Raw genomic sequence first — 25,041 nt, 5'->3', positions numbered from 1 at the left:
TGGACATGTGCATTTTTCAAGAATAAAGGCTAGGCATACACTGGTATCTATCTGCACAGGGTACTTTATTTCATAGCGTTCCTCTGGGGAAGAAGAATTTTGATACAAACATGATAAAGAAAATGTACCTTTGTATTTTTATGACGATACTGATGATACCTTTCATCGTACTAAAGCGATTTTGGATGATTTGACACCAATCACATTCTACGGGGTTTTTGGCCACTCAAAATGTGTGTTGTTCTGGAATCTTCATCTCAGGGTGCAAATGGTGTGAAAGAGAACAAGGCCTCTTTTGAGTTTGTGTATTTCCACTCTTAATTCAGCATTTGGCCCGGTGCTTGTCGAACACACAGGAGGACTCAGGCAGCAGGCTGCAGATTCTTCCTGCAGCCTTCTGGCTGTGCACAGAAGGGGGGAAGGGAGGGCGGGCGGGGGGGAAGTTGAATTGTTGAATCACGACGTTCTCTAAGGGGAAAAAGTTCTGTTTTCTTGTTTTACAGATGACACAAAAGCAGCTAGGATTGCATACAAAGAGAGAAAAAGACAAGCGGAATCCACATGGGGAGTTTGTTCTGTAGCTTCTTCCTGTAACGGGAATGAATGTTTTTCCATCTGTTTTATGGATTATTATTTTTTTATCTTTTAACATTTGGAAATAAAAGTACTTCATGTCTGTTTATCTTGAGCATTTTAAATGGATATCGTGATTGGATTTACATTTGAAACTTGTCGAGTAATGTGTATGGTTTTTAAAAATAAAAAATGTATTTAGCCTAACTGCAGGGCCACGTTTCTCATTTACAGTAGAGGATGCATGGAGGCAAGCTAACATGTTGGTGGGGATTTTCTTTTGCAGGGAGATGTTTATGTCTAAAAATTGGGGCTTTAAGTTAGAAGAAATGATATAAAAAATAATACACACTTAGCACAGTAACCTCTAACTATCTTGATAACCCAAGGAGCAAATAATGGGTGATAAATATTTCACTTCTTTTTTTTAATTCCCAGTTACCACTCTGGGTAAACGGTGTTTTAAAAAAAAGTTCCTTGTCTTAACAAGAATTAACTTCTGTTTTAAAAGTCAAAGTTTTGTAAAATCTTAATGAAATGCTTAATGGAATATGTCTGAGATATTTACAGGTTATCAAATCTTCACTGTGTTGATAGGATTATGATTTTTGTGTGTGTGTGTGTGCTGATTAGAGAATTTATATTATAACAGCCTATTATATAAACGCTCACAAACTATAAACAGAAGAGACAGGGAGAACGTGTTTAGTTCTGGACAATAATAATATTTGGTGTCAAGACAAAAAAAAAAGCCCAGACAGGTTGGCCTCTGGGGACAGAGCTTCAGGATGACCTTGGTGTTTGAGGCCCGCTCCTCCAATGTAAATGATAACTAGTAAATAGTAAATCATAAATAGACTTGTATTTACATTAAGCTTTCCTCGTCTGTCAGATCACTTAAGGCACTTTTAGTCAAGTTCATCTATTCATCCACACATCATTCACGCACTACACACTGATGGTAGGTGCTGCCTTGGGACACGGGACAGTCAGTCAGTCTAAGCTTACTCACTCGCATACTACTGACCAACAGCAAGGGCAATTTGGGATTCAGTATATTCCTAAGGGACACTTCAAAATGTGACTACCAGAAAGTGACAGCCACCCTCTATCGAATTATGATGGCTCAATTAAGAAAGCCTTGAGTGGGCCTTATCCTCATCAGTCAGTCTGTTTTGAGCAGTTTACAGAAGGGTTGAGGATTTTCTACAACTTACAGTATAAATATGTAGCTTTTTGAAATTGTTTTCAGTTTGAAAGTCCAGTATTATTCCTTTATATCCAAATATAAGAGCATAATAAGCTTATGCTTAGCTTTGGAGCAAATGTAACATGTGATGTAAAGTTGCATGCCAAGCATTTGAATGTGCTGCCTTTCCAGAGCAGTTTTCTGTTACCGTACTTAATATATCTCTCAGGAAAGGAATTTGTCTCCCAAGTTTGCAGCATCTGTCTTATTTCATGATGCACAAGCCACTGCAGATTCCTGGAAGTCCAGCATAGAGGCACTGGTAGGCTTTGATGAGCACAGATATACAGTTTATTGCAACACTTTCGGTTGTGCTGTTGACAAGGTCAAGTTTAATTAGATGGTTCCAGCACTTTTTATCAATTTAATTCAAAGTACTTATGCAAATTGCTTTTGACTTTACAGATATATCTAAACAGTATCAGTTTCTGCTTATGCAGTACCATTAAGATTATAAGCTAACTTTCCCTAGGGCTTTAAAATAAACTACACTGCTACGTGCAAACTTCATGATTTCAGCTGAAAACCAAAACTATTTGATGAATAAAGAATATATTGTATCGTTACACACCCGAACCAGCAGAGGGCAGTAGATTCCACTTCTATAGTTTCTTCAAACAAAGATTGTTTATGAGTAAGATAAGTCACTCTAGCTTTTCTTTTATCGTATGTAAAGACAATTATGAATATAATCACCACTATACGTACCGTTACTGCTGTAGAATTTCCGACAATTCTTAGCTTACATCTCGTTTGAATAAGCAAATAAGATGAGGATTTAGACCACCAAGAAGTACGAAGAGAGTGAGACGTCTTCTCTTTTCCTCGTCTTTGCAGGCCGTCGCTCTTTTCCGCTCCACAGGAATGTAATGGAACCTAAACACCGGGCGAAGGTCTGTTAGTGACAGGTCGCTGTATATCTGTAAGTAAGACACTCTGCGTCTGTATAAGCTTGTTAAATTAACCAAACCAGAAGTATTTTAAATGTAGCACAGCATTCAGTGTCGTGTTTAGTATCTTATCACAGATGTTTCTGCAGTTTTCCTGTTATATTAGCTCAATTACTGTTACATTTTAGCTAACTGACTATAACATTGTGTTGATATTTCAGATACTGTGTTCTTCCTCTTCTTTGCTCTCCTGTCTTTTAGCCCTAAAAGCCAGAACACATGCATAACAGTTCGTCGTTTCGTGCAGTAGCTTTCTGTCATGTTAGGGGGAAGTAAAGTTAGCCTCCACCCGCGGCCCCTATCCACGCATTATCTCACCTGTCTGGGCTGATCTATGTCGTTGCTCTGTCATTACAGTCAGGAATGAGACATCCACACCGCTGAGCTGAAAAATGAAAGAGTGGTGGATTCACGTGGGTTTGATCTGCGTTCCTCTGGTGGCTGTGTACCTCAACATCCCGCCCCCTCAGCTGTCACCTGCCCTGCAGAAGTGGCACAGCGCCGGGGAGTTCTTCCAGTTCAGAGGCAGTGAGATCTTCTACAGAGGTAGCAGAGGGGTCTTTATGCATTGTAACACTCTTAAACTACATGTATGAGTCGTCACAGTTTGGTTGTTTCTCTGTTTGTTGATGGTGCATTCAGTGACTGCTCTGTAACTCCCAACCACAAATCTAGAGATAGATATATGAATATATATAGAAGATGTATGTTACTGTTATTGTTAGAGCTGAAACGATTCCTCGAATGATTCGAGGTACTCGATTACAGAAATTACTCGAGTAATTTTCTCTGCCTCCAGGAATCGTTTAATTTTAAAAAAGATCAAAGAGTGGTATTTCAAATAGAGCTGAGTCCTTATTAAGAGAGTTTTCAGACCCCTCAAGCTAACTCTTATACAAAATAGCAACTAGCAACAAATCTAGCTTCTTTTCTGGAGTTTGGAGACTAATGGGTCTTTCTATGAAACGGGTGCCATTTGGGTCCGCAACATTTGATGAGATACACAAGGCACAAAAAATGTGTCAAAGTGTGTTTACAGATTTTGGAGCTACCAAAGCAAGTGCTCTTATTGACATGCTGTAAATTCTATGCCTTAAAGAGAAAAAAATTCATTTGAAAAATAACTGTTCTTTAACTAAACAAAAATGTGTTTTATCCGATTACTCGATTAACCGATGGGATTTTCTGTAGAATACTCGAATACTAAAATATTCGATAGCTGCAGCCTGAGTGTGATTTTACTTTTCACTTTATTATTATTGTTTCCTCCCAAACCAGATTCTTATGGTGCTTTGGGAACCTCTGATGTAGTCATCCTGCTCCATGGCTTCCCCACATCCAGCTATGACTGGAACAAGGTACCCTCTGCACATGCTCAGTAGCGTATAAACATGCACTTTGACAGAATCTGCTGTAATATTAGAAAGAAGCTTTTAACCCATAGGTGTTTCTCCATGTTTAGATATGGGAGCCTCTCGCTCAGCACTTCCATCGGGTTGTTGCCCTCGACTTCCTCGGTTTCGGCTTCAGTGAAAAGCCTGTGAGTAAAGCCTGTGTCACTTTTTCACCTCATGTTTTTTCCTCTGTTGTAACTCATGACTTCTCCTGTCCCCGTCCGCCCCAGCGACCCCACAGGTATTCTATCTTCGAGCAGGCCAGTGTGGTGGAAGCTCTGGTGGCTCACTTAGGTCTGATCAACCAGCGGGTGAATGTGATTTCACATGATTATGGAGACACTGTGGCGCTGGAGCTGCTCTACAGGTAACTGGTTTGTTCTCCTGTGTTTTTACACAGGTTGTCAAAAACTGAGGAGAATAATGAACTACTTTTGTCTCTGTTCTCAGGAGCCACCAAAACCGCACAGGTCACCTGACCTTCAACAGTCTGTGTCTCTCCAACGGAGGTATGTGTCACTCACTTTCTGCACTTCATGCAAGATTTTACAATCTGGCTCTTGATCATTTTCACAAAATCAAACTTTAAAGAAAGTTTGGGCACCCCTGCTGTCTGGGAATCTAAATCCATGCTGATGCTCTTATTGTCAACAGGGTTGTTCCCAGAAACACATCACCCCCGGCTGCTGCAGACGGTGAGTGGCCTGTTTGTCTTTTTGTCTGTCTCAAGATCCAGGTCGTATTGTATTTAAAGTTTAACAGAAACTATTTATTGTCAGATTGACAACACCTAATCTTAATTCTCCTTTCGTCCCTTAAAGCTGCTGAAGGACTCCAGTTTTCTGGCTCCAGTTTTGACCCGACTTACCAACTTCATAATCTTCCAGAAGGGGTAAGAGGAGCAGAGTTTTCCTCTAGATGGTACCAGGTTGATAAATAGAAAATAGATTTTTGTTGTACTTCACTATCTGCAATCAAAAACCCCATCCTGATTGGAAACACTCGGCCACTGAGCCACAGCTACAAGAATAAAAATTCATTGATGTACCTTTCAGTCGTAGTGCTATTTTTCTGCAGGATTGGGGATGTGTTTGGTCCATATACACAGCCCACAGATGCTGAATTCTGGGACATGTGGACTGGTTTACGCTACAATGATGGAAACCTAGTTATGGACAGGTATCCACGAGTCTGTGTCCTCATGTTTGATTGGCTCTGCTGCTTTTCATCACTGCTCTAAACTGAACTTCTTCTCCCTCTGTCTCAGTATTCTGCAGTACATCAACCAGAGATTAAAACACAGAGACCGATGGGTCGGCGTGCTTACTTCCACTTTTGTACCATGTAAGTCCACCGCTGCATTACACATCAGGATGATGATGATTGTGTAAATAAATCACAGAGGGGAATAAATCTTTTTAGAGGGTCTAACGCCTCCTCAGAGTGTATCAAACAAGCACACTTGTGCTAAGGGCCTCTGATGCTAAGCTGCTTAGCCTGTGGAGGAAGCTGAGTCCATCTGTGATCCTGGTTTTGAGAGAGGGGGGTGGGGTAGGGATGTGTTTGTGCTACTGACACACACCTCAGGGGAGATACAGCCAGAAGGCGTCAGACAGTAGAGCTGGAACAATATGCTGTTCTCCCGATTCAATTCTTTTGTGACTTTTGGGATGCAGATTTGATTTACCTAGCCATTCTTCAATATTCCTGATTTTTGTGATTTTTAGTTCACTTTTTGAACACCTGACCATGAGAAAAAGTTGACTGATGATTGTGATGTCTACAGACTCTAACAGGAGCCATATTTTCCCCAAAATTGGACATCACATGTGAGTCAGTTTGTAGGGTTTATTCAGGGGATCTGACATCTCAACTTTTCTTTCACCTAGCTCATAAAGAAAGACTAAAATGAAGGACTTACACTTGAAAAAAAGTTGTTTTTTTTTAAACAAAAAATCCCTAATAAGAATTATGAAACAAAAAAATTCCTGATGCTACGATTTTTTTCTCCCACCCCTCTCAGACAGGCTGCATTGATTTTAATATTACATTCATATTTAGCTCAAAAAGTAAGGAAACTTATGTTTGGTAGATTGGTTGTAACAAAGCTTCTTGGCAGTAATGTTGTTCTGATAGAAATCCTGTTTGTTTCACTTTTAAATGGAGCCACATGTGTAAGGAACATGCATTAAAAACAGTTTGCAAAGGTTGTTGTTGTTACGAGACCATGGTTTTTATTTACTGTTGTGGCCCACAAAGGGACATCAGGATTTGTTTGTCTGTTTTTATAACTAGAAAAGCACTCAGAGGGCGCAGACCTCCGCCAAGCATATTGTGATTTACGCAACACTTTAGTCTTACTTTAATGTTATACTTCCTTTCAGCAGACTGTCTGCTACAATTTGGTGTTAGTTGCAGGTTTGTACGATAATTTGTTTCCTGACAGTGTTGAAAATGATGATGACCCAGTTCATATTTCACATTCTGGATCTTAGTATCCAGAATATTGCCAGGATCTGGATCATACTTTTACATCTGTCAGAAATTATGGTGACCTTGTCTTATATTGTTTTGCAAAGTAATCAGACCATTTATGGTGTAGTTATATACACATATGGTGAAAACGACCCTATCTCACAATGATAAAGAATCCTTTAAAAAGTCCTGGATCCAGATCACCTCCAAAATGTAACTACTTCTCCCTTATCCCACTTTGAAAAAAAAAATCATCAAGATCCGTTCGTTAGTTTTTGAGTTATGTTATTCAAAGTCAAAATCAAACAGACAAATTCTCCCAAAAACATAACCTCCCCGGTGGAGGTAACTAGTTTCAAACTTTGATGACGTGAGAACTTAAAGCTCCTATAATTCAAACTTAAATATATGAAAGATTTGATCCATGTGAAATGACTTTTTGGGTTAATTATAAGACCTTCAGATCTTCTTTATTATAATCTCTTTTTCAAAAACAACTTTTTTGCCACTCCTCTGTTTTATTCCTCAGTATTCCTCCCTCCATCCTCTCTGACCCTCTTCCTCCCTGCTTGTCTTTCAGTGCACATGATCTATGGACCCATGGACCCAGTCAACCCTCACCCTCAGTTCATTCGTCTGTACCAGTGAGTGCCTCCCTCTGATTCCTAAACTCATACACTTCATATTTTGGTCGCCTTGATTGCTGCAGTTAACGTTCAGGAAGGAAAAGTCACTGAATGGTTCCAGCTGGGCGTGAACCGGGAAGAAGTAGTGCTCAACCACTGGATTCATTTCCTGATCTTTATCTTTTTGTGACACTGCTGAGCAGGTTGATTTGAAGCTCATCTCACCTGCGCATCTTGTTCCTGCAGGCAACTGGTCCAGAGGTCAACAGTTACCGTCCTAGACGAACACATCAGCCACTACCCTCAGCTGGAGGACCCCACCGGCTTCCTTAACGCGTATTTCAACTTCATCCACTCCTTCTGAAGAGACACCAAACAGCAACACCTGTTTCAAAGAGGAACACGGAACTGCAGGAGCTGTTGGAAACACTTCAGAGTTGATAAATGACCTTTTCCTGATGATGTAAGCAGGAGGAGCTGCGTCACTTTGAGCTTCTAATTTACCAGCATTAAAAACTCAAATGTCAGTAATTGACATTTGAAGGCTTCAGAAACTAAGGACAGTAATTGAACTTTCTGCTACTAACTGATCTGATGCAGGCAGTGTTAATTTATGAGCCCTCAGAGGAAGCATGATACTTCAAGTTGTGTGAACCTAAATGTGCGTTGACCCTCTCCATGTTCTTGTTCTGCAATCAGCTGCACTCTGAATGATTTTTGATATGATTTTCTACAGTCTTCTTTGATGTCAAGGAAAAACTCAATGTCAACTTTTCTTTCAATAAAATTAGTTTTTTAAAAAATGGACAAAAACTTTTTGGACAGTCAGAATTTATTGAATATTTGACAGATATAAAGACACATTTGAAGTCGTAGATTAGAAGTAATAAAGTCTTTTTCAGCGTCATTATTCGTAAGTTTAAGAGCGGAGACACTTTAGAGTGACGTCAGGACAGTCTGTCGAGCAGAGGGGAAAGGTCTTGCGTTGGCACAAACAGCAGGGTGAGTGGTTTAGCCCACTGAGGCCAGTATGATGTCAACCACCGTCTCCTCCCCACTGCGAACAGTCACCTGCATGGTGACGCCGTCAGCCAGCGCGAGGCGAGCACGGACGAGGATGTCATGACCTCCTCGAAACACACCTGAGAGGACAAGGAGACGATTGAGTGACAGAGCCTCAGCCAAGTCAGGTTAAAAGCATACACAGCATTAGCTTTCAGAGGGTGGAGAGGACTCGTATATAACACATAAGGATTCAGGAAATTTTAATATTTGCTTCATTATTACAGTTTTTTTTTTTATTATTTCTGTTCTGAATGTTTGCAGACTTTCTGACTTCTACCTGCTTTAGAAACCCCTTAATCTGTCTTAAACTGCTCAAAACAATCAGTTGTCAAAATAGCAGCTGATCTTCACAAGAATTACTAGAATAATGAGGTTACTGCAAAAGGCTGAAACTAGCTCATGACATGTTGGAGGGACGGACTCAAACACCGAGGTCTGCCCATAGCTCTGCCCCTGACAAGTCCCCAGAGAGGTGGCCAATCAGAGAGAAGGAGAGCCTTAAAGAGACAGCAGCTAAAACAAAGTGTTTTAGACAGACTGAAAAAAGATTTTGTCGAACACCAGGGTGAGAAAAATAAAGATTTGTTTTTTGGCTATAAAGCATTAAAGCTACAACAGGGGCACCATAGGGACATAATAAAACTTTAAAACACACAATACTTCCAACTGCAGTCACTTAGAACTGTAGGTTGTGCTAAAAGCCAACATGTTGAAACTTAATTTATTTGAATTTAATGTAAATAAAAAGAAATGTATTTGGCATTTCATAAAGTCATTTCATGTTAAGACAGTCGATAGTTTTAAATAAAACAGCTGCTGGTCTTCTATTGAATGAAACTGATTGTGAGGACTTGGCACAGACTTGATTTATTCTCTAAGTGTTTCCTTGAAAAATGCTAAATTTCGTGTCAGAACATTCCAAAAGAACCAATCTAAGTGGAAAAAAAATGGACAGCAACCGTGGTTTTAAACACCCACCTGCGAGGAAGAGGACGTGCGAGTTCTTGTTTTCTGGAACTTTGTCTGAGCGCTCACATGGCTGCATTCCCAGGAAGCTAATGATGTTACCCACCGCCTCTGCAAAAAGAAATGAAAAAAAAAACTGTGATTAGTCACGTAACCTTAATGTTAATGACTAAAGTTATCTAAAACAAAAAAATTCAGACTTTATTTCAGTGTGCAAATATCTGAGACAACTGCAGAAGATAAGATACACTCAGTGATCTTTGGATCAGGATTACACATCTGCCTACCATCCAAAGTCCGTACTGACGCCAGGGCAAAGGTCTCTTCCTTCTCAAATTCATCACCCACTTCTTCCCACGCTGCACCGAAGTTTGGTTTCAGAACCTTCTGGATGTGGTCTGCGACCGTCACCTCCAGGTCCTCCAGCTGAAGAAGAGCAAAGGCAGATGAAGAACATGCAAGAACATGAGAGACTGAAACATTTCAAGGCATAGATGCTTCTTGTTTCAATGGATTGTTACGTACCACATATTCATCATCGTATCCGTCATCATCAGGCTCTCCTGTGTTTGGGTCACAGTCTCTGACCAAGTACTTCATGGTACAGCTGAACGTACAGGACACTGCAGACAGATCAGACACAAATGTCTTAAAGCATCCTTTACATTTTGCTGCTAAAGGTCCCAGGGTTTGAACTGAAAGTGTTTCTAAAGAAGTTACTCCTTCCTACCAGCAGTGGGGTCGTCGTCAGGGAGTTGGACGAGGGTGTAGCAGGAACCAGGCTGACTGTAGGGGAGACTGGGGGCAGGGATGTAGTGTACCACCTCGTAGGCCTCTGATGGCTCCATCTGTACAACGACCTGAAGAGGAAGGAAGACGTATGTGTCAAAAACATTAAAATTTAACATAAGTTAAAGAATCGGCTGTGAACATCCTGAGTACCTTCTGCAGGAGCTGGTCGTTCAGCGTGTTGGTGCAGTCAAACTGGAACACCATGTGTCTGGCAAAGGTGTGTTTGACACAGCGCACCACGTACTCTGTCTCAGCCTCTGTCAGCTGCACCGGCTCGGACGACTTGAAGAGCGGGCCGAGGTTCTGGAACTCTGGGATGGCCGCCAGTTGTTCTGTCGGGAGAAAGATGGAGAGTAGAATTTTTATTCCATCAGTCCTGAAAAAGATGGCTAACTACAGAGTCCAACTGCAGCATTCTCTTCCTAAAGTGCTGACAGATGGACAGTGTTTACAGTCTTACCCTGATAAATGTCTTGGCGTGAGGGAGCCAGCTTCTCTGGCAGTTTGCTTGTGGCAACAGGAGCGATTTCTAACAAGAAAAAACATCAGATTTAACTTTCTGACACCTGATCTTTAGAGTTTACCAAGACCAACATATACTGTGAAAACAAAGTTTTGTGGTTTCACCTGTTTTCTGTTCTGTGATAGGAGTGGTGGCGAGAGGTACGCTCTTGATGTCAAAAGGTTTCTCTGAGGGCTCCAGAGTGTACTGATGGAGGGACTTCTCCAGGCCGGGGATGGAAACAGACAGACCTGAGAGTAACACGTAGAAGATGAGATGTTAACGTGTTCTTTTTACAACAGAAGTTACAGTGCGAGCTACCTAACACGAGTCAAAGCTTGTGAAAATCCCCCATAGTGCTCCCTGAGTGTGTGTTTACCGTTGAAGATGTAGGCAGCGTTCAGTGCCTTCTGCTTCTGCTGCAGCACGTTCATGTAGAACGTGGCTCTGTCACGCACTTCATCATCACTGTCCATCATGCACCTGTGAGAACATACAGTATGTCAGTCATGCTTTGTTGTACATTAATTTTATCACAGTTTTGAAGTAGAATGTGAATGTTCAATGTGGGGTAGAATCTTTTAAGAGTTTTCTTAGCATGTTTCAAAAAAGATGAAGCACAAAAAATAATCACCTCTGCATAAGAACCAGTACACTCGGCAGCAGATCGTCATTCTGAGCTCCAAATTTAGCCAAAGCGCTGACAGCAGCTGAGGGTCAAATAAAAAAAAAACCCAATAAGTTATACACTTTTTGTAAGAGCAGAAAAACTAATAATAATGCTGAATGTCTGATATAGATGATATCGTCCTCCGTCTTACCTGCTCTGACAGCCTCACTCTCCAGCACCACACGGTTGAAGATGAAGCGGATGTACTTAGACGGCTGAGGGGTGCGCGGCCCTTCTTTACCAAGCAGGTGCAGGATCTTTGTGGCTAACACAGTGTGCTCGCAGTCCTCGATGAACTCACACAAGTGAGCCAGGCCTGTCTCCTTGCTCTCAGGGTTTTCTTCGATGATGCTGATGATGCAGTCCACAATGGCTCGCTTGTACTCAAAACCACCCTACAAGGAGAGGAGAGATGATCCAGTGAGTTATGGGCCTGGTTAAGACATAAAGAGTAAAGTTTGAAGCATCATTGTGTTACTGGTCAGCTTACATCATCTCTGAGCATGTTGGACAAGAAGTTCATCATGACGCTGTGCTTCCTGGGATACTTCTGGCACAGAGCGCTGATGGCCTGCACCACCACCACCTGGAGACACGAACATCAGGACAGATTTAACACAACGGACCAACAATGTCATGACTGACACAGGAGAAAACACATGAGAATTTGATCTTGGAAATAAATATTTAGTAGTCAAAGCTTGAATTGTTTGTGTTAAAACAACAAGCTTGACCTTGAACTCATCCGATATCTCAGAGACAAACGATGAGATCTGCTTCATGAGGCGGTCCACGCTGCTCTCGCTGCCAGTCTTCAGCAGAGTGGTGATGGCCAGAGTGGCGATGCTGCGGTTAGAGTCTGTGATCAGATTCTCCAGGTCCAAGTTGCAAGCAGTCACAGCTGAAGGATGCTTCATGGCCACCTGGGGAAGCAAAGACGAGAGTGGTGGAGTTTGTTGTTAAAATCACTTCTCTCTCAAAGATTTACAATATTTATGTGGAGAAAGGAAGAAGCTTTACCTTGTTGAGGGTCCTGACAGCAGCATATCTCAGAGCTGCTTTCGGGGAGCTGCAGAAGAGCTGCAGCACTGTTTGGAACAGAAACATTCAAAACACCTGTTTTAATTTGACTGTAAGAAGTTTTTAAGTCACTGTCTTACATTAAGATCTCAAAATAAACGAATGAGGATCACAGAACTGACCTGACACAGCAGGGGCCAGCTCTCTGGCTGTACAGTTAGGCATGTGGACGATGGCAGAGGCAGCCTCATACACCACCATCTCATTTTTGTTCCTCAGGCAGCTCTCGATAAAGTCAAACAGGGGGCTGTCATGACTGAAGCATAAAGAGACAATGTCTTGGTTATACAGCTATACTACACAAGCATTAATTTCTCTATGTTATGTGTCGTGACCAGAGCATTGCTCCACTGTACCCACCCTGCTTCGGTCTCATCCAACAGTTTGCTGGCGATCCTGATCAGCATGCAGTAAGCAAAGGGAGACTTGAGACCAGACTTGGTGAACTTGTTGAGCATCTTGGTGACAGCCAGACGGTCGTTCTTCCTGAGGTGATACAACAGGCCGAGAGCATGGTACTGGAAAACCAGACACATGTCCACAGGTTAAATCTCATCTTCTAAAATGCACCACACATTTTTGGATAGAATAACTTGGTGTCATTATGTCTGTTTTACCAACCTGGACCATGATGTTGTCACTGGAAGCAGCCTCCTGAGCTTCATTGACCCATCGCTTCACCACATCGTAGCTCATCTTCACCATGTGCTGAACACAAAATCACAGAAGACTTCATCACCCATCAGCAGAAACTGGACACACAATAAATCATCTTTATCTTCATCATACAGATAAATTAAATCCAAAGACAAAAAACTTACCAGAGAGGAGACCAGGGCTGAACTGGACACACTGGGCACCTTGTCAACAATAGCCTGCTTCATGTATCTCTCAATGGCCTGCAGCATGGTGGTCTAAAGATGAGATGGAGCAAATTCATAACACATTGGATTTAAACTATGTGCATGTGTGAGATGGTATATCTGAGAGAGAGAGCTGAGGGGAAGTGGGATAAAGAAAATGAAACGAGGCAACACTCACGTCTGTAATCCTGCAAAGGGCTCTGATAGCAGGTCCTCGGTAAACATCCTCCTTTCCTGTCATGTCTTTGGTCAGGCTGTAAAATAACAGACACATTTAAGACATCTCAAGAGGAATTGCCAGAAAGAGACGGATCCATGTATCAAGATGATCTTAAACCTCAGAGTGCATACCTGCTGGTCACAATGATGACATCCTCAGAGATGTTGGCCATCTCTTTGATGGTCAAGTAGCACATCCTCCTCAGGGTTTGCTAAGAGAATAAGAGAAGAGTGTAAAATAACAATACTTTAAATCTAAATGTTCATATCATGCTGCTTGATCTTGCTGTATTGTATGAGTGTCTCACATCATTGGACTGAAAGAGCCTTGTCATCGCAAAGAAGGCCTCTGTAGCCTCTGTGGTCCCAAAATGCTCCCCCTGTGTCAACAAGGAAATTGAGGAGAGTTGGACTTTAAAGTTAGATGGACACAGATTCGACACATATAAAATAAAGAGTGAATTGATTTTACCTGGTTGAGAAGGTAGATAATCTTGGTGAGGATGTGGAGACATCTTCTTGGGTTTATTGGAGTCTCGTTGAAGATACGTGCCTATGGAAAAGACATGAGATATTTTGATTGCAATGTTTGGGATGTTGTGTGATGACAAATGTGTTTTACTTCTAACAGCAACGTCCAATGTTTTAACATCCAGACTTTACCTCCTGCAGCACAGCGCTCTTCTCCAGGTTCTGGAAAGGGTTAGACCCACTTCCTATAAGTCAAAATAATATAGGCAAACATGTTCACAGTTAAAACTTAAGCTTTATTTGAAGGGAAGACACGTCAATGACACACAATACAGCTCAAATTGTGCTTTGTTTCAACGCAAAGCTAGCTTGATAATACACAGCTGACACTGCCTCGTTAGCAAAGCTAACGCCAAACCAAACAAAGCACATTAATCTTTGTGGCCTTTAATAACCGCATTGAAAATAGCAGATGCAAATCATTTCCCTGAGTAGCTGCAACTTTATATAAAGTTATATAGTTTATTCCGACACGTATCAGTGACTTGTGCTAGTCGGCTAGCGCTAGCAGGCTAGCGTCGTATTAGCATGCAACCGCTTATCAGTCAAGAGACAATCCAATATGTAAGTTGTTCTTTTATCAGATGTTAAAGTTTCAGATCTTACCGGACTCCTCGTCCTTCTTATCGAACTTTTTAATCATTTTGTTGGAATAAAGCTGACGGACGAGGGCAAGAGATGCTCTCAGCCTCGGTCAGGACTGAATCTACTTCCACGTAACCAGAATGAAAGTGACTTCCTGTTGGAACGTCCACGTCAACGGAACGGACGTCAACGATATTCTGCGTGATGACCTGTAGGGGGCACTGCCGATGATATACAAACAGACCAACAATAAACAGTATGAGCTCTAAAATAAAAAAAAAATGACACTGACATATTTCTTTTTTTCTAGATTACAATAGTCTTTATATTTTCGGTAGTTATATCATTTTCATCTATATTAAATATTATATTTGTTTAACTTTAGTTTAGTTTGTTTTATTTTTCAATGTTTTTTTCTTTCGTTTCTTTCAGTTTCATATTTCAATGGCTTAAATCCAGGAATGAATGGCACATTCTTACAAGAAAGTAACTTATTTGGTCACGTATATCTGTGATGAATATCCAGATTTGTAATCTTTCAAGAAACAACTCAACTTTTATATATCCTCGACAATGTGCTAGATTTCAATATGCATAGTGAATTTCCAAAAGGCTATGCATATCTGAAATTTTTTATCCATCTTATTTTGTTTTATCTAATTTTATTTCATTTTATTTATTATTGGCTTGAAAGAAATGCTTGTACTGAAGCATTTCTGCTTCAAGTGTGGTCTTATCAGAAATACCCATCGTAAGAGTGTCATTGTAGATGTCTGATATTGAAAGCCCTGATACACATCAGTTATATAAGGGATGTCATTTGTGAGAATGACGTTCAACACAGACAATTATGTTTTCAATTATATTTTTTCCAGCAAATCTTCCCATAGTTTGACCAGGAGAAATTATGAATACCTGAAAAACATTTATATAGAAGTGTGTTGGGGTTTAATGTTTGCAGATCTCGCCAATACACCATAATTACGATGGGGTAAATAATAGTAACACCTGGCTTGCTAAATCATTGTTATAGATGTCATTGCTAAGATCTGTCACAAGGTGTCGACATGGATCAGTGTCTTGTGTCAGGCTGGTGAATTGCAGTATATTTCCCAAAACCAAACAGCTGGTAAAGGTAGTTTGGTTCATAAAAAGTTTCCTATTATATCTAATGAGATAATATTTAATGACACTTCAAAACCATTGATATCACAAGTAAAAGCGGGGCTGTTTTCAGAGAAAAATTTGGCTTTAACACATTTTATGAAAAGACATGGCGTTCATTCAGAAAGTGCATCTGTCTGACACAACTATTGAAATTAGATTTTTTTTTAAGTCACATTTCCCAAACTGTTATTTTATCTACGTGTAAATAGCAACAGGATGAAATAAAAAGCTGGGACTGGTCTCAGACACTGCTTGCTTACTCAGTGACAGCCTAATTGTCATTACAACACTCTTCACTTTCATGCTGCCGATTAAGACTTTTCCATGAATACCATTCCAAATGCTGAGCAATAAAAAGGCTGGTGTTACTGTGGCTTCTGCTTTATTTGAGGAAAAATAATCCTTTATTTGGAGTATAAAAAATAACAGACATCTGTTGAACAATTACAATCCCCTGTATCAGCATTTTAGAGCTTGCCATGAATTTACGGTTTTTAATATGTTTCAGATCTGGGATCATGAAGTCAAGGGTCCTAAATGTGAACTTGTAGACAGAAAATCTCTTGAAGCCCCTGGGAGAAAATAACTGCATTATTATGCAACAGATGCACAAACGGTTTCATCAGTGTAATGTGTATGATGAGGGGAACTGATGAATTTACCTGCTTCACTTTGTTTGGGTAGATACTTATGATTGGTGAGTTTTGGGAAAAGAAGGAACATTCATCATACTCTTAACTGAAAATTCAACACAGGGACTGCTATGTAATAAAATCACTCTTTATTCATTGCAAGTCAAGTCCACTTTAAAGGCAAACTTTTCGGGGTCCATCAGTCTTGAAGTCTTAAAGTAAGAAATCAGTCTGCAACTATGACCCAAAAACATCTCTCAACTTTTTATATCTGACACAATTAATGGCCTTGTGGAATACTGTATCCCCCTATCCCCCTGATCTTCATCTATCATTCATGAAGATACAACACTTTGGAGTGCACATGAAGAAAAAAAAATGAGCCACTTAGTCATACAAATTAAAAAGGAGAATTTAAGAGTTAATAACTTTGTAAATTTGAAGTTTGCTGTGCCCGTGTTATAACGTTATGAGGCTAACTTCTATGTTTTTGTGGGTTGGAACTTGTCTCTAAAAGTCAAGAAACTCAGGACTGATAAACCAACTATCACTCCAAACGCCTGATGACTTGCAGTCGTATATGAACCATTTAATGAAGTTTTTCCAGTGTCTGTATTGGTGAAAACAGATATTTGAAAACCAGGACCTTTCACATGAGAGCAAGTGAATTATACAGCCTTAAATCACTCTTACCCCGCACAAACAAACCCGCACATCTCTGAAAGTGAATGAGTAGTAACGAGGCCAACACTGGTCATGGCTGTCTGTTAAATCTGAGTTGTCCAACATTATTTCTGATCACTTTCTCCGACCAATCTGAGCCAGAAGACGCGCGTTCTCTGCTGCTTTTGCGCGCAGGTTTTTGGCCTTAGCCACGTCAAAGAGCACGTTCATGATGTTGGTGGGCACGTCCAGGGACAGGGTCAGCCTGCTCCTCCGATCCCCTTTGCTGCTGTTCCGGAGCATCTGCCCCCTGAGCTTGGTCCGGCTCATGTAGCGGTAGTTTGAGGGGCTTGAAGTCCTTTTTTCCCGACTGGACTCTAAAGAGGAAGAGGAGGTGAGATACTCCGCGGACTGCAGCACGGACCCCCAGCCGTCTACGGGGGAGAAACCTGGAGGCTCTTCTTCGTCATTCCGGACCCCGAGCGGCAGCTGGTCGTCACACAGGAGGTCTGATCGGGTCTGATAGAGGCGGAGGCACAGGCTGGAGGTCGGTGTACACAGGACCGAGAGCAGCAGGAGGGTTTTCAGGCAGGACAGCATGCTGTGTCCTCTTGGACGCACACAGGGGAAGAATGTGAAGGGAGACAAGATATTTTAATTTGTTGAGCCCTCAAATCTTAAAATGATACAAAAAAAGGTACTGGAAGAAGATTTAAAGATGAGCCTTAATTGATATAATTTTAAGTTCTACATCTGCCATGACACCTATAATGTAATTCCAATACAGCTGACTAAACATACTGATATATGCTGAAATTGGAAGAAAAAAAAATATTGCAAAAGTTGTATAAAATATGGGACTGAACAGTCCAGAATTATTTTATAGAAAGGTGGTTACAAAATAACTCAGTCTTTAAAGTACACATTGGACCATAAGGAAGGGACTTCAAGGCTCAGAAATCAACCTTTACGCACAACTTACCACTCGCGTCCCACAACAAAGAAAACGACTGGCGTTTCGACCGACACGTTCTCTGCAAAGAAGAGTAAACGACGCGAAAGTCCTCACATAAAACAAGACGAAAAATCCCGATAGGGTGTGCGGAGGTCAGCAGCGCGCGCTGTCCCACCAGCAGAGTGTCTCGCGCGCCCATTCCTCGTGCATTCATTTAGTAGGAGCCATCGAACCGCAGCCTTACGCCAGCAAAGACGTCATCCCGTTGACATTTTAGTTTTCTCCAAAGTTTCACGTTGGTTATGATGCAGTGGTGTAGAGCTGAATGAACTGAGAGTGTTTGGAGAATACGACCTCCTGTTGATGAACGCGAGGAATCACGATCACGGAGAGAAACAGTTTTTTTTCTGCTGTCAAAGACTTTAATGAACCCCTTACCTGCAACTGAAGCATTTGAACCAGATCATTTTACTACAGTTCACATTACTCTGATCAATTTTCAAAGCAGCTGGAGAGATAATGTCTGTGTTTGATGACATGTCTGTGAACGTGCATATTTTCAGCACCTCGGAGAGTTCCAGCAGTCAGGACCACGAACAGCTCCAGTGTGCGTGAAACGATTAACAAAGATATTTTACAATTTTCCTTTATGTCATATCATCTACATTTGAGACCCTTTACATAAAAGATAAAAGAAATAAAGAAACAAGTAAATAGTTGGGGGCATCTTAACCAAAACCCCAGCTCTCCATAGTTTTCTTTTGTTATACAAACAGAAGTTTTTGAATGAAGGTTATCGAGTCAAAATAGCTTTTCAAATTTATATCATTTACAGGTAATTACTGTGTTCTTTGAAAATATTCTATTATAACTGACAAAACAAAATGATGAAGTGATCAGTCCAGCCATCATCCTTAGATGAGGATGATGGCTGATGTTTGCTGACTTTGTTGGAGAAACCATGGTGGCCATGGAGGAGTGTGGAGGAGTTAAAGCTCCCAGGTTATTTTAAGTGGATTATGAAACAGACAGTAATTAAATACATGTGTTCTTATGACACATAGTTATAACAGTTTTTATTTCCATACACACAAATGCACTGGGAATACTGCACGTTATATTCCAAAATCTGATCATTAAGAAAAATTGGTCAAACTTGTTATCACTGTACAGAAAGTGAAGAAAAAGTGAAGAAAAATGACTATTTTGCGGTTCAAAAAATACCAGTATCTGCATTCTTTATAAATTCTACTTTATAAACCCAAGCATTTACTGTAAAAACTAAAAAAAAAAAAAAAAAAAAGTGTCAATAGTTTGCTGACTGCAAACAACTGAACAACAATTTTTGTAAACCCTGTTTCTGAGACCTGCTCCACATCTGTGTTACATGGAGCCAACCAACTTCTGGCATGTGTGAAAAGTTATTCCGGCCCAGGAACGGTGGAAAACTTTCCAAAATTCTTCAACATTTCTTGGCAACAGAAAAACACACTTTTGATGTTACTCCACATGTTTCCTATTGGATTAAGTCCAGGGATTGGGCTGGCCACTTAAAAACTTTAATCTCATTGGTCTGGAACTAAGGCGCTGCTTGCTTTTTGGTGTGTTTAGGAGGCGTTTTCCTGTTAAAACATTCCTTCAAAGGGCATTTGCTCTTCCACATACAGCAACATGACCTCTTCAAGTGTTTAATGTATTCAAACTTATCCATGGTTCCTGGTATGCTGCAATAGGACAACACCATATGAGAAACATCCCCATGTCATGATGCTTGCACCGCCATGCTTTACTGTCTTCACAGTGTACTGTGGCTTTGACTTAATGATTGGGGGCCATCTGGAGGTCGTTTCTCAGTTCAAGGGCCATAACCCTAAAGAACAATCTTGCTCTCACCACTCCACAAAATGTTGCAGCATTTCTTCTTCGCCCAGTCAGTGTGTTCCTCTGCAAATCACAAAATCTTCAGCATGAGTTTTTTTTTATTATTTTAGACCTTCTTTGATCTCCCTGGAGCTGGTCATTGGCTGAGTGCTTGATATTTTGACTTTTATTCCGTTTGTTCAAATGGTAATTTTCTGTGTTCTTCCATGTCTGTCTGATTTTGGCTGCCACTTTAAAATTTGGGATATTTTTCTGCTCTTCTTAATACATTTTCCCAGTTTCAGTCAACTTTTTAGTCTAACTATGCTGTTCTCATGAACAATTTTTGAAACAACCCATTTTGGTTAGGTTTTCAGAGACGAATGCTTCATAACCAGCATCTACATTTGCTGCCTTTGTCCACAAATCAGGGCCACTTATTTATTTATTATTTATATTTTTATTTATATTTTTATTTATTTATTATTTTTTTCTTTTTTTCCACAGAAGGAATGATCTCACTAACTGAACGCTGTTTTTCTTTCTTTACTTTCTTTTTTTTTTAACACATATTTTTTTTAATAAATAAGTCAGAATCAGCAGCATGCATGTCATGACTGATTTGTCAGTTAGTTTTCTGTTTCTCAACCAAACCTACCTAGCCATGTAGAAACATAATTTCTACCAAAAAACAATAATCAATCTTGATTAGTAGTGTGTGGCTGTTATATTTAAAACACAACTGTATATATGTAAGCAGTCAAAAGTAATAATACTTTTTTTAATACAGTTCTTTTTAATTTCTGTAACCACTGATCAGGGGAGGGCTGAATGAAAGAATCTCAATGAAGGATGTATTTGAGTAAAAGAAAACAGCTGTAGGATATTTTTTGTTGCGGAGACACAAATATTTTTAATCAGCAAGAACTGTGTGTTAACAGGGGGTGCTGCATCCACACAAACCTATAGTTCCTCACAGTGGCTTTAAACCTTATAAACCCACAATAATATCCAATTTACTATGGAGTTGGACCGGTTGTTTTAACCATTTGCAGCTTGTATCTAAGCAAAAAATTTCAAGCAGTTTCTGGATCATCTGATTTTCCTCTTACAATCAAATTGAGTGAGCTGTGTGGTGTGGAATAGTTGAGTTTCATGGTGCACATGTGTCTGTTTAATGTCAGAGGAAGATATGACATCAGACATTAGGAGAACAATGCGTTTTAATTAAAATTCTGAGCGCGTCTGTGACACCAACTCGGGCCACCTGCAGAGATACACAGCACCACATTACAAAAGAAGAAAGGGTGTGTCAGGAGCAGGAGGATCAAAAGTGTTAATGAACAGCCACACTGTAGGACTGATAGAAGAGCTCCAGTCCTCACAGCTGGAGTGATTACGGTCTATGACACGCTGTGCTATGAAATGTCCTCCCACTCCTGATTCCTCTCTGTGGTTGATCCCTGAGATGGAATAAGTTTCTACCCTTCAACTTTAATGAAAAAAATCACACTTGTATTTCATGCTTGTTTATATTGCGGACAGTCTCTGAAAATAGGAACTGTTAAGAGCTTATGTGTCGCCCAACATTAAGGCTTTTTGTTCAGCTGAGGTGTGACAATGTAACATCAATTCATAACTCTATTTTCAGCTGTCAAAAGTTTTCACAGAGTTTTCCTTAAAAACTTTTCAACAGGCTTGAAAACTGGTTTTCTGCAACAGGTTTGTATAACATTAGCAAGAGGGTTCTACAGACACAAAACAAAGTTAGATTAGTTTATAAAATTTCAAACGAAAGCTGTGTTTTCCATATTTGTGTCTTGGATTTGCTTTTTTTATTGGTTTAAAGTGCCAGTAAGCTGAGTGTTGTCAGCATAGCAGTGGTAGGAGAAGCCATGGGAGTGGATCACCGCAATAAGTGAGGTGGTGTATAAGGAGAAGAGTAGGGGACCAAGTACTGACCCCTGGGGTACACCTAGATAAGCCATATGTTCCAGACACTTCTTCTCGCCATGACACCCTGAAGGATCTCCCTGTGAGGTAGGACTTGAACCACAACAGGACAAATCCTGACATTATGAGTTCAGAGAGAGTGGGGAGGAGATTTTTAAGTTTAACTGTGTCAAAGGCAGCAGACAGGTCCAGCAGCAGTAGGACAGAGAACTGACCAGCAGCTCGAGCCAGTCACACTGATTCTGTCACTGACAGGAAGTGAAGTCTCAGCGGACTGGTCACGCCTGAAGCCAGATTGAGAGGAGTCAATCAGGTTTTTCTTCTGCAGATGTTCAGAGAATTGGTCAAAGACTGTGGGCTTGAGTATTTTGAAGGAGAAATTGCAGAAGTGAGACTGGCCTGTAATTTTTAACCAGGGCTGGGCTGAGATAGGCTGTGAAACAGACCCCAGCTTGCTTTACAGTTTTTCTCAGTTGCTTTGGTTCATTTCTCAGATCAGAATTGAAATTCTCAAAACTACTTGTTCAAGCTTCACATCATTGTGTCACTTTTGCACATCAAAAAAGCAGTTTCTCATTTCTTTGAACAAGCTGCAAATGTTTTGGGACTTCCATGCAAATGATTATGCACAATTCTGTTTCCTACATTATCAACTGCTTTTGACAAGTTGATCAAAATGGATTATCATAGGTCTCTGTTAAATAGTCTCACTCCCCATGACATTTAGTCATGAGTTTATCTCGTTAGTCTTTACATGCAAGAAGGTTGAACAAGTTATCATAACATGGCAAACATCTTTCCACATAATTCCAGTAGACTTTTTTTTTCTAAATCTGTCTGGATTGGTTTATCACGCCCTGGTCAATCTTGACTTTCTCTAACAAATGTAAATGTGTGAAGCATCAGATCAACCAATGCTCAAACAGTTTTCTGAAAGGTAGATCTCATGAACCATCAACTATGTCTGTGTACTTTACCCTGTACAGACAGTGGAAACACATTTCCTGTAGGACAATAAAGATCTAACACACTCGTGGACCATGTTCTCCGTTATCAGCTTACAACGGTTGAGGTTGTTTGAAGGCTTGCAGCCAAGGGTTGGAAAAACAACTGTGTCCTCAATCATTCAGACTTTTTTGTGGACAGAGAAGATCTTTGTTGGGATGTGGATGAGAATTTGTGGACCAACATACAGGAATATAAGAAGGTGTAGGAAGACTGCACTGATCTGTAATTCCAACAACAGTGCATGAACAGTTTTTCCTAAAGAGACAGATCTATGTCATCACAATGATGGAGAAAGTCAACAAATTACAGCATTAACAGTAAAAGAGAAAATATGAATTTTGTCCAGTTTGTTGTAACCAATCTCCCACATTTACTCTGCTGTAACTTCAATTTACAATAACTGTCATCAAAACTGATGCATTGACACAGACATTTACTTTGAGAGATGAACTCAGGATTCTGAGAAAGAGACTGACTTTTGCAGGTAATCCATGGTGTTTTGCTATTTGTTCAAACTGTTTTGAGAAATGTACTTTCTGTTTTGCAAATGGTGAAGATGATCTGAGAAATGTACCAAAGCGACTGAGAAAAACTGTAAATCAGTGGGGGAAACCAGTTTCCAAGGAGGAGTTGACAACATATGTGACTGCAGGTTTGATTGTGGGAAAGATGGTCTATGGATGTAGGTTTTGAGCTCAGAAGAAGTCTGAAGACCTCAGAGGAGCTTTAAGGAAAGGATGTGAAATTTGTGAATGAGCTGTATTATGTCAAGCATTACTTAATTACTTGTTACCCAACTGATTTGAAAGCAAACATGATTAGTTTTGCGAGCTGTTCAAAGGGTTGTATCTGTGTTAGGGATGGTCTATTTGTAGTTGACAGGGGGTGTGGTTCACTGAGGACAGGCTGTCACTGTGACTGTGTTAGCACTTCGTGCAGATCTATGAAGCATCTTAGCATGTGGGAGTTCATTACAGTGCTGATTCGTGACTTGTGTGACGAAAGCCTTTGGAGACTTGTTAGCAAAAAATAGAAAGGTCTAACACTCGGAAGTGCAAGGATTCCCTTCATTCAGTAAAGCATACTTGCAGATTTTGGGAGCTGGTGTTGAAGCTAGAGCTGCAGGTTGCACCATGAATTTCTCATTAAATCAATGCATTTTGTTGGAAAAATTGAGCCTGTTTCAAACGCGTCTACACAGCAGGCTCCTCTTTAAAATATCGACCAATGACAAGCGAGAACCAAAGATGTGTCATGCTTTGTCTCATGTCACACCGCCTGAATAAAAATCTAAATGCATGCTTCCTCTACATCAACACCCACACAGGAATCCCCTACACCGCTGTGTTCGTCTGATAGAGAGCCCTCTGAAACTGTCCCTGCTTGATTCCCCTCACTGGGCCCCTGTTGGCCCCTCATCTGGCTCCCTGCCTGACCCATAACGCCCCCTGCCAGGCAGGCATATGTAGTGGTGGAGGTGGCAGCATGCATTCGGCCACGAGTGTCTTATTTTTGCACAGAAAATGATTATCTATACAAACACAAAAAAAGTGAGCATCAGGTAAAAATGTGGGGACAAACACGACAAAGACAGATTCAATGTTTCTGTTGTGTGAGTATTGATCATTTTTGACTGTGTAAAACTTTCTGTGTTTCAAAAATACATGTGGATCAACTTATTTTAACATTCACATTTTGTTATTTAACATAAGTAAGAAACGCTGCAAAATCTATAAATAAATTGAATACAAAACACACAACTATAAGACTTTACACACTTATGTACAAAAATCTAGAAGTGTTTTTTTCCTACATGATGAAAACAAACAGGTGTGTGTACAAATTACTGTTGAACAACTTTACTGATCAGGTGTATCAGTGTGTATTTCCCTGTGGTCCAGTTGGTTTTCCCTGTCCCTCTTCTCCTCCTTACACCGGCTCTGGCACTCCTGTCTCGTGTTAAACCGGTTTCTGTTTCCTCCACAGCCCCCGTAAACAAACGGCCTGCATTCCCCTGAGCGAGCGTGGAAGTACCAGAGCAGAACGAACTCCGAGCAGGTGCCCTCTGACATCGGCTCCAGGCAGTGCTCGGCTGCTGAAGAAGCAAAGAAAGGCTGAGTGTAAAAAGTGTTGAGATCCTAATGAAGAGAGAAAACGCTGCTGAATGTTTGAGGAGTAGGCCATTGGCATTGATCTCCATTTTCCCTGTAGGATAAACCTACTGCCCTTAAGACACTTGAAGAAAAATGACTGACTTTGACTG

General features: G+C 40.6%; 4 protein-coding genes across 4 annotated transcripts in view; 1 reads left to right on the top strand and 3 right to left on the bottom strand.

The window, feature by feature from the left end:
• Positions 1–2,593: 2,593 nt before the first annotated feature.
• Positions 2,594–8,091, top strand: mest (mesoderm specific transcript). Its single transcript, XM_074698464.1, has 12 exons — positions 2,594–2,744; positions 3,130–3,318; positions 4,051–4,130; positions 4,235–4,312; positions 4,397–4,533; positions 4,617–4,675; positions 4,821–4,861; positions 4,988–5,058; positions 5,244–5,345; positions 5,434–5,510; positions 7,222–7,285; positions 7,514–8,091. The coding sequence occupies exons 2-12, from the start codon at positions 3,165–3,167 to the stop codon at positions 7,629–7,631; spliced, it is 981 nt and encodes a 326-aa protein (XP_074554565.1). The 5' UTR covers positions 2,594–2,744; positions 3,130–3,164; the 3' UTR covers positions 7,632–8,091.
• Positions 8,082–14,719, bottom strand: copg2 (COPI coat complex subunit gamma 2). Its single transcript, XM_074698463.1, has 24 exons — positions 14,562–14,719; positions 14,088–14,140; positions 13,897–13,977; positions 13,733–13,804; positions 13,557–13,636; positions 13,384–13,459; positions 13,164–13,256; positions 12,964–13,050; positions 12,703–12,860; positions 12,465–12,598; positions 12,283–12,350; positions 11,997–12,185; positions 11,753–11,848; positions 11,414–11,657; positions 11,227–11,302; positions 10,972–11,075; positions 10,718–10,843; positions 10,551–10,619; positions 10,241–10,422; positions 10,029–10,158; positions 9,824–9,921; positions 9,586–9,724; positions 9,311–9,409; positions 8,082–8,409 (listed from the first exon to the last, which is right to left on the bottom strand). The coding sequence occupies exons 1-24, from the start codon at positions 14,596–14,598 to the stop codon at positions 8,279–8,281; spliced, it is 2,622 nt and encodes an 873-aa protein (XP_074554564.1). The 5' UTR covers positions 14,599–14,719; the 3' UTR covers positions 8,082–8,278.
• A 1,084-nt stretch (positions 14,720–15,803) lies between these two features.
• Positions 15,804–18,196, bottom strand: ucn3l (urocortin 3, like). The gene is made up of 2 exons (XM_074698468.1): positions 17,985–18,196; positions 15,804–17,610 (listed from the first exon to the last, which is right to left on the bottom strand). Exons 1-2 carry the CDS (start codon positions 18,169–18,171, stop codon positions 17,138–17,140), a joined length of 660 nt encoding a protein of 219 aa, XP_074554569.1. The 5' UTR covers positions 18,172–18,196; the 3' UTR covers positions 15,804–17,137.
• Positions 18,197–20,836: 2,640 nt separating this feature from the next.
• Positions 20,837–25,041, bottom strand: part of col7a1l (collagen type VII alpha 1-like) — a 78,120-nt gene continuing 73,915 nt past the window's right edge. Inside the window, exon 107 of the mRNA XM_074697943.1 lies at positions 20,837–24,873. Within this exon, the coding sequence (XP_074554044.1) occupies positions 24,638–24,873 (236 nt within the window). The 3' untranslated portion in view covers positions 20,837–24,637. The remainder of the gene's footprint in view (positions 24,874–25,041) is intronic.

The sequence above is a fragment of the Halichoeres trimaculatus genome, unplaced genomic scaffold (assembly GCF_033239565.1).
Source record: "Halichoeres trimaculatus isolate MK-OKI-2021-1 unplaced genomic scaffold, fHalTri1.1 fHalTri1_scaffold_21, whole genome shotgun sequence".
Taxonomy (NCBI): Eukaryota; Metazoa; Chordata; class Actinopteri; order Labriformes; family Labridae; genus Halichoeres; species Halichoeres trimaculatus.
Note: the sequence above shows the minus strand (reverse complement) of the source record. Positions and strands in the feature narration are given on the sequence as shown.

Bases quoted from the DNA above. Each gene is read 5' to 3' on its own strand.
- mest (XM_074698464.1), top strand. From the start codon at position 3,165: ATGAAAGAGTGGTGGATTCACGTGGGTTTGATCTGCGTTCCTCTGGTG. The intron at 4,313-4,396 runs GTGAGTAAAGCC...CGTCCGCCCCAG, and splicing joins TCGGCTTCAGTGAAAAGCCT to CGACCCCACAGGTATTCTAT. The intron at 5,511-7,221 runs GTAAGTCCACCG...CTTGTCTTTCAG, and splicing joins TACTTCCACTTTTGTACCAT to TGCACATGATCTATGGACCC.
- copg2 (XM_074698463.1), bottom strand. From the start codon at position 14,598: ATGATTAAAAAGTTCGATAAGAAGGACGAGGAGTCCG. The intron at 10,620-10,717 runs GTGAAACCACAA...TTTTCTTGTTAG, and splicing joins TATCACAGAACAGAAAACAG to AAATCGCTCCTGTTGCCACA. The intron at 9,410-9,585 runs GTAGGCAGATGT...TTCTTTTTGCAG, and splicing joins GTCAGTACGGACTTTGGATG to AGGCGGTGGGTAACATCATT.
- ucn3l (XM_074698468.1), bottom strand. From the start codon at position 18,171: ATGAATGCACGAGGAATGGGCGCGCGAGACACTCTGCTGGTGGGACAG. The intron at 17,611-17,984 runs GTAAGTTGTGCG...TGCGTCCAAGAG, and splicing joins TTTGTTGTGGGACGCGAGTG to GACACAGCATGCTGTCCTGC.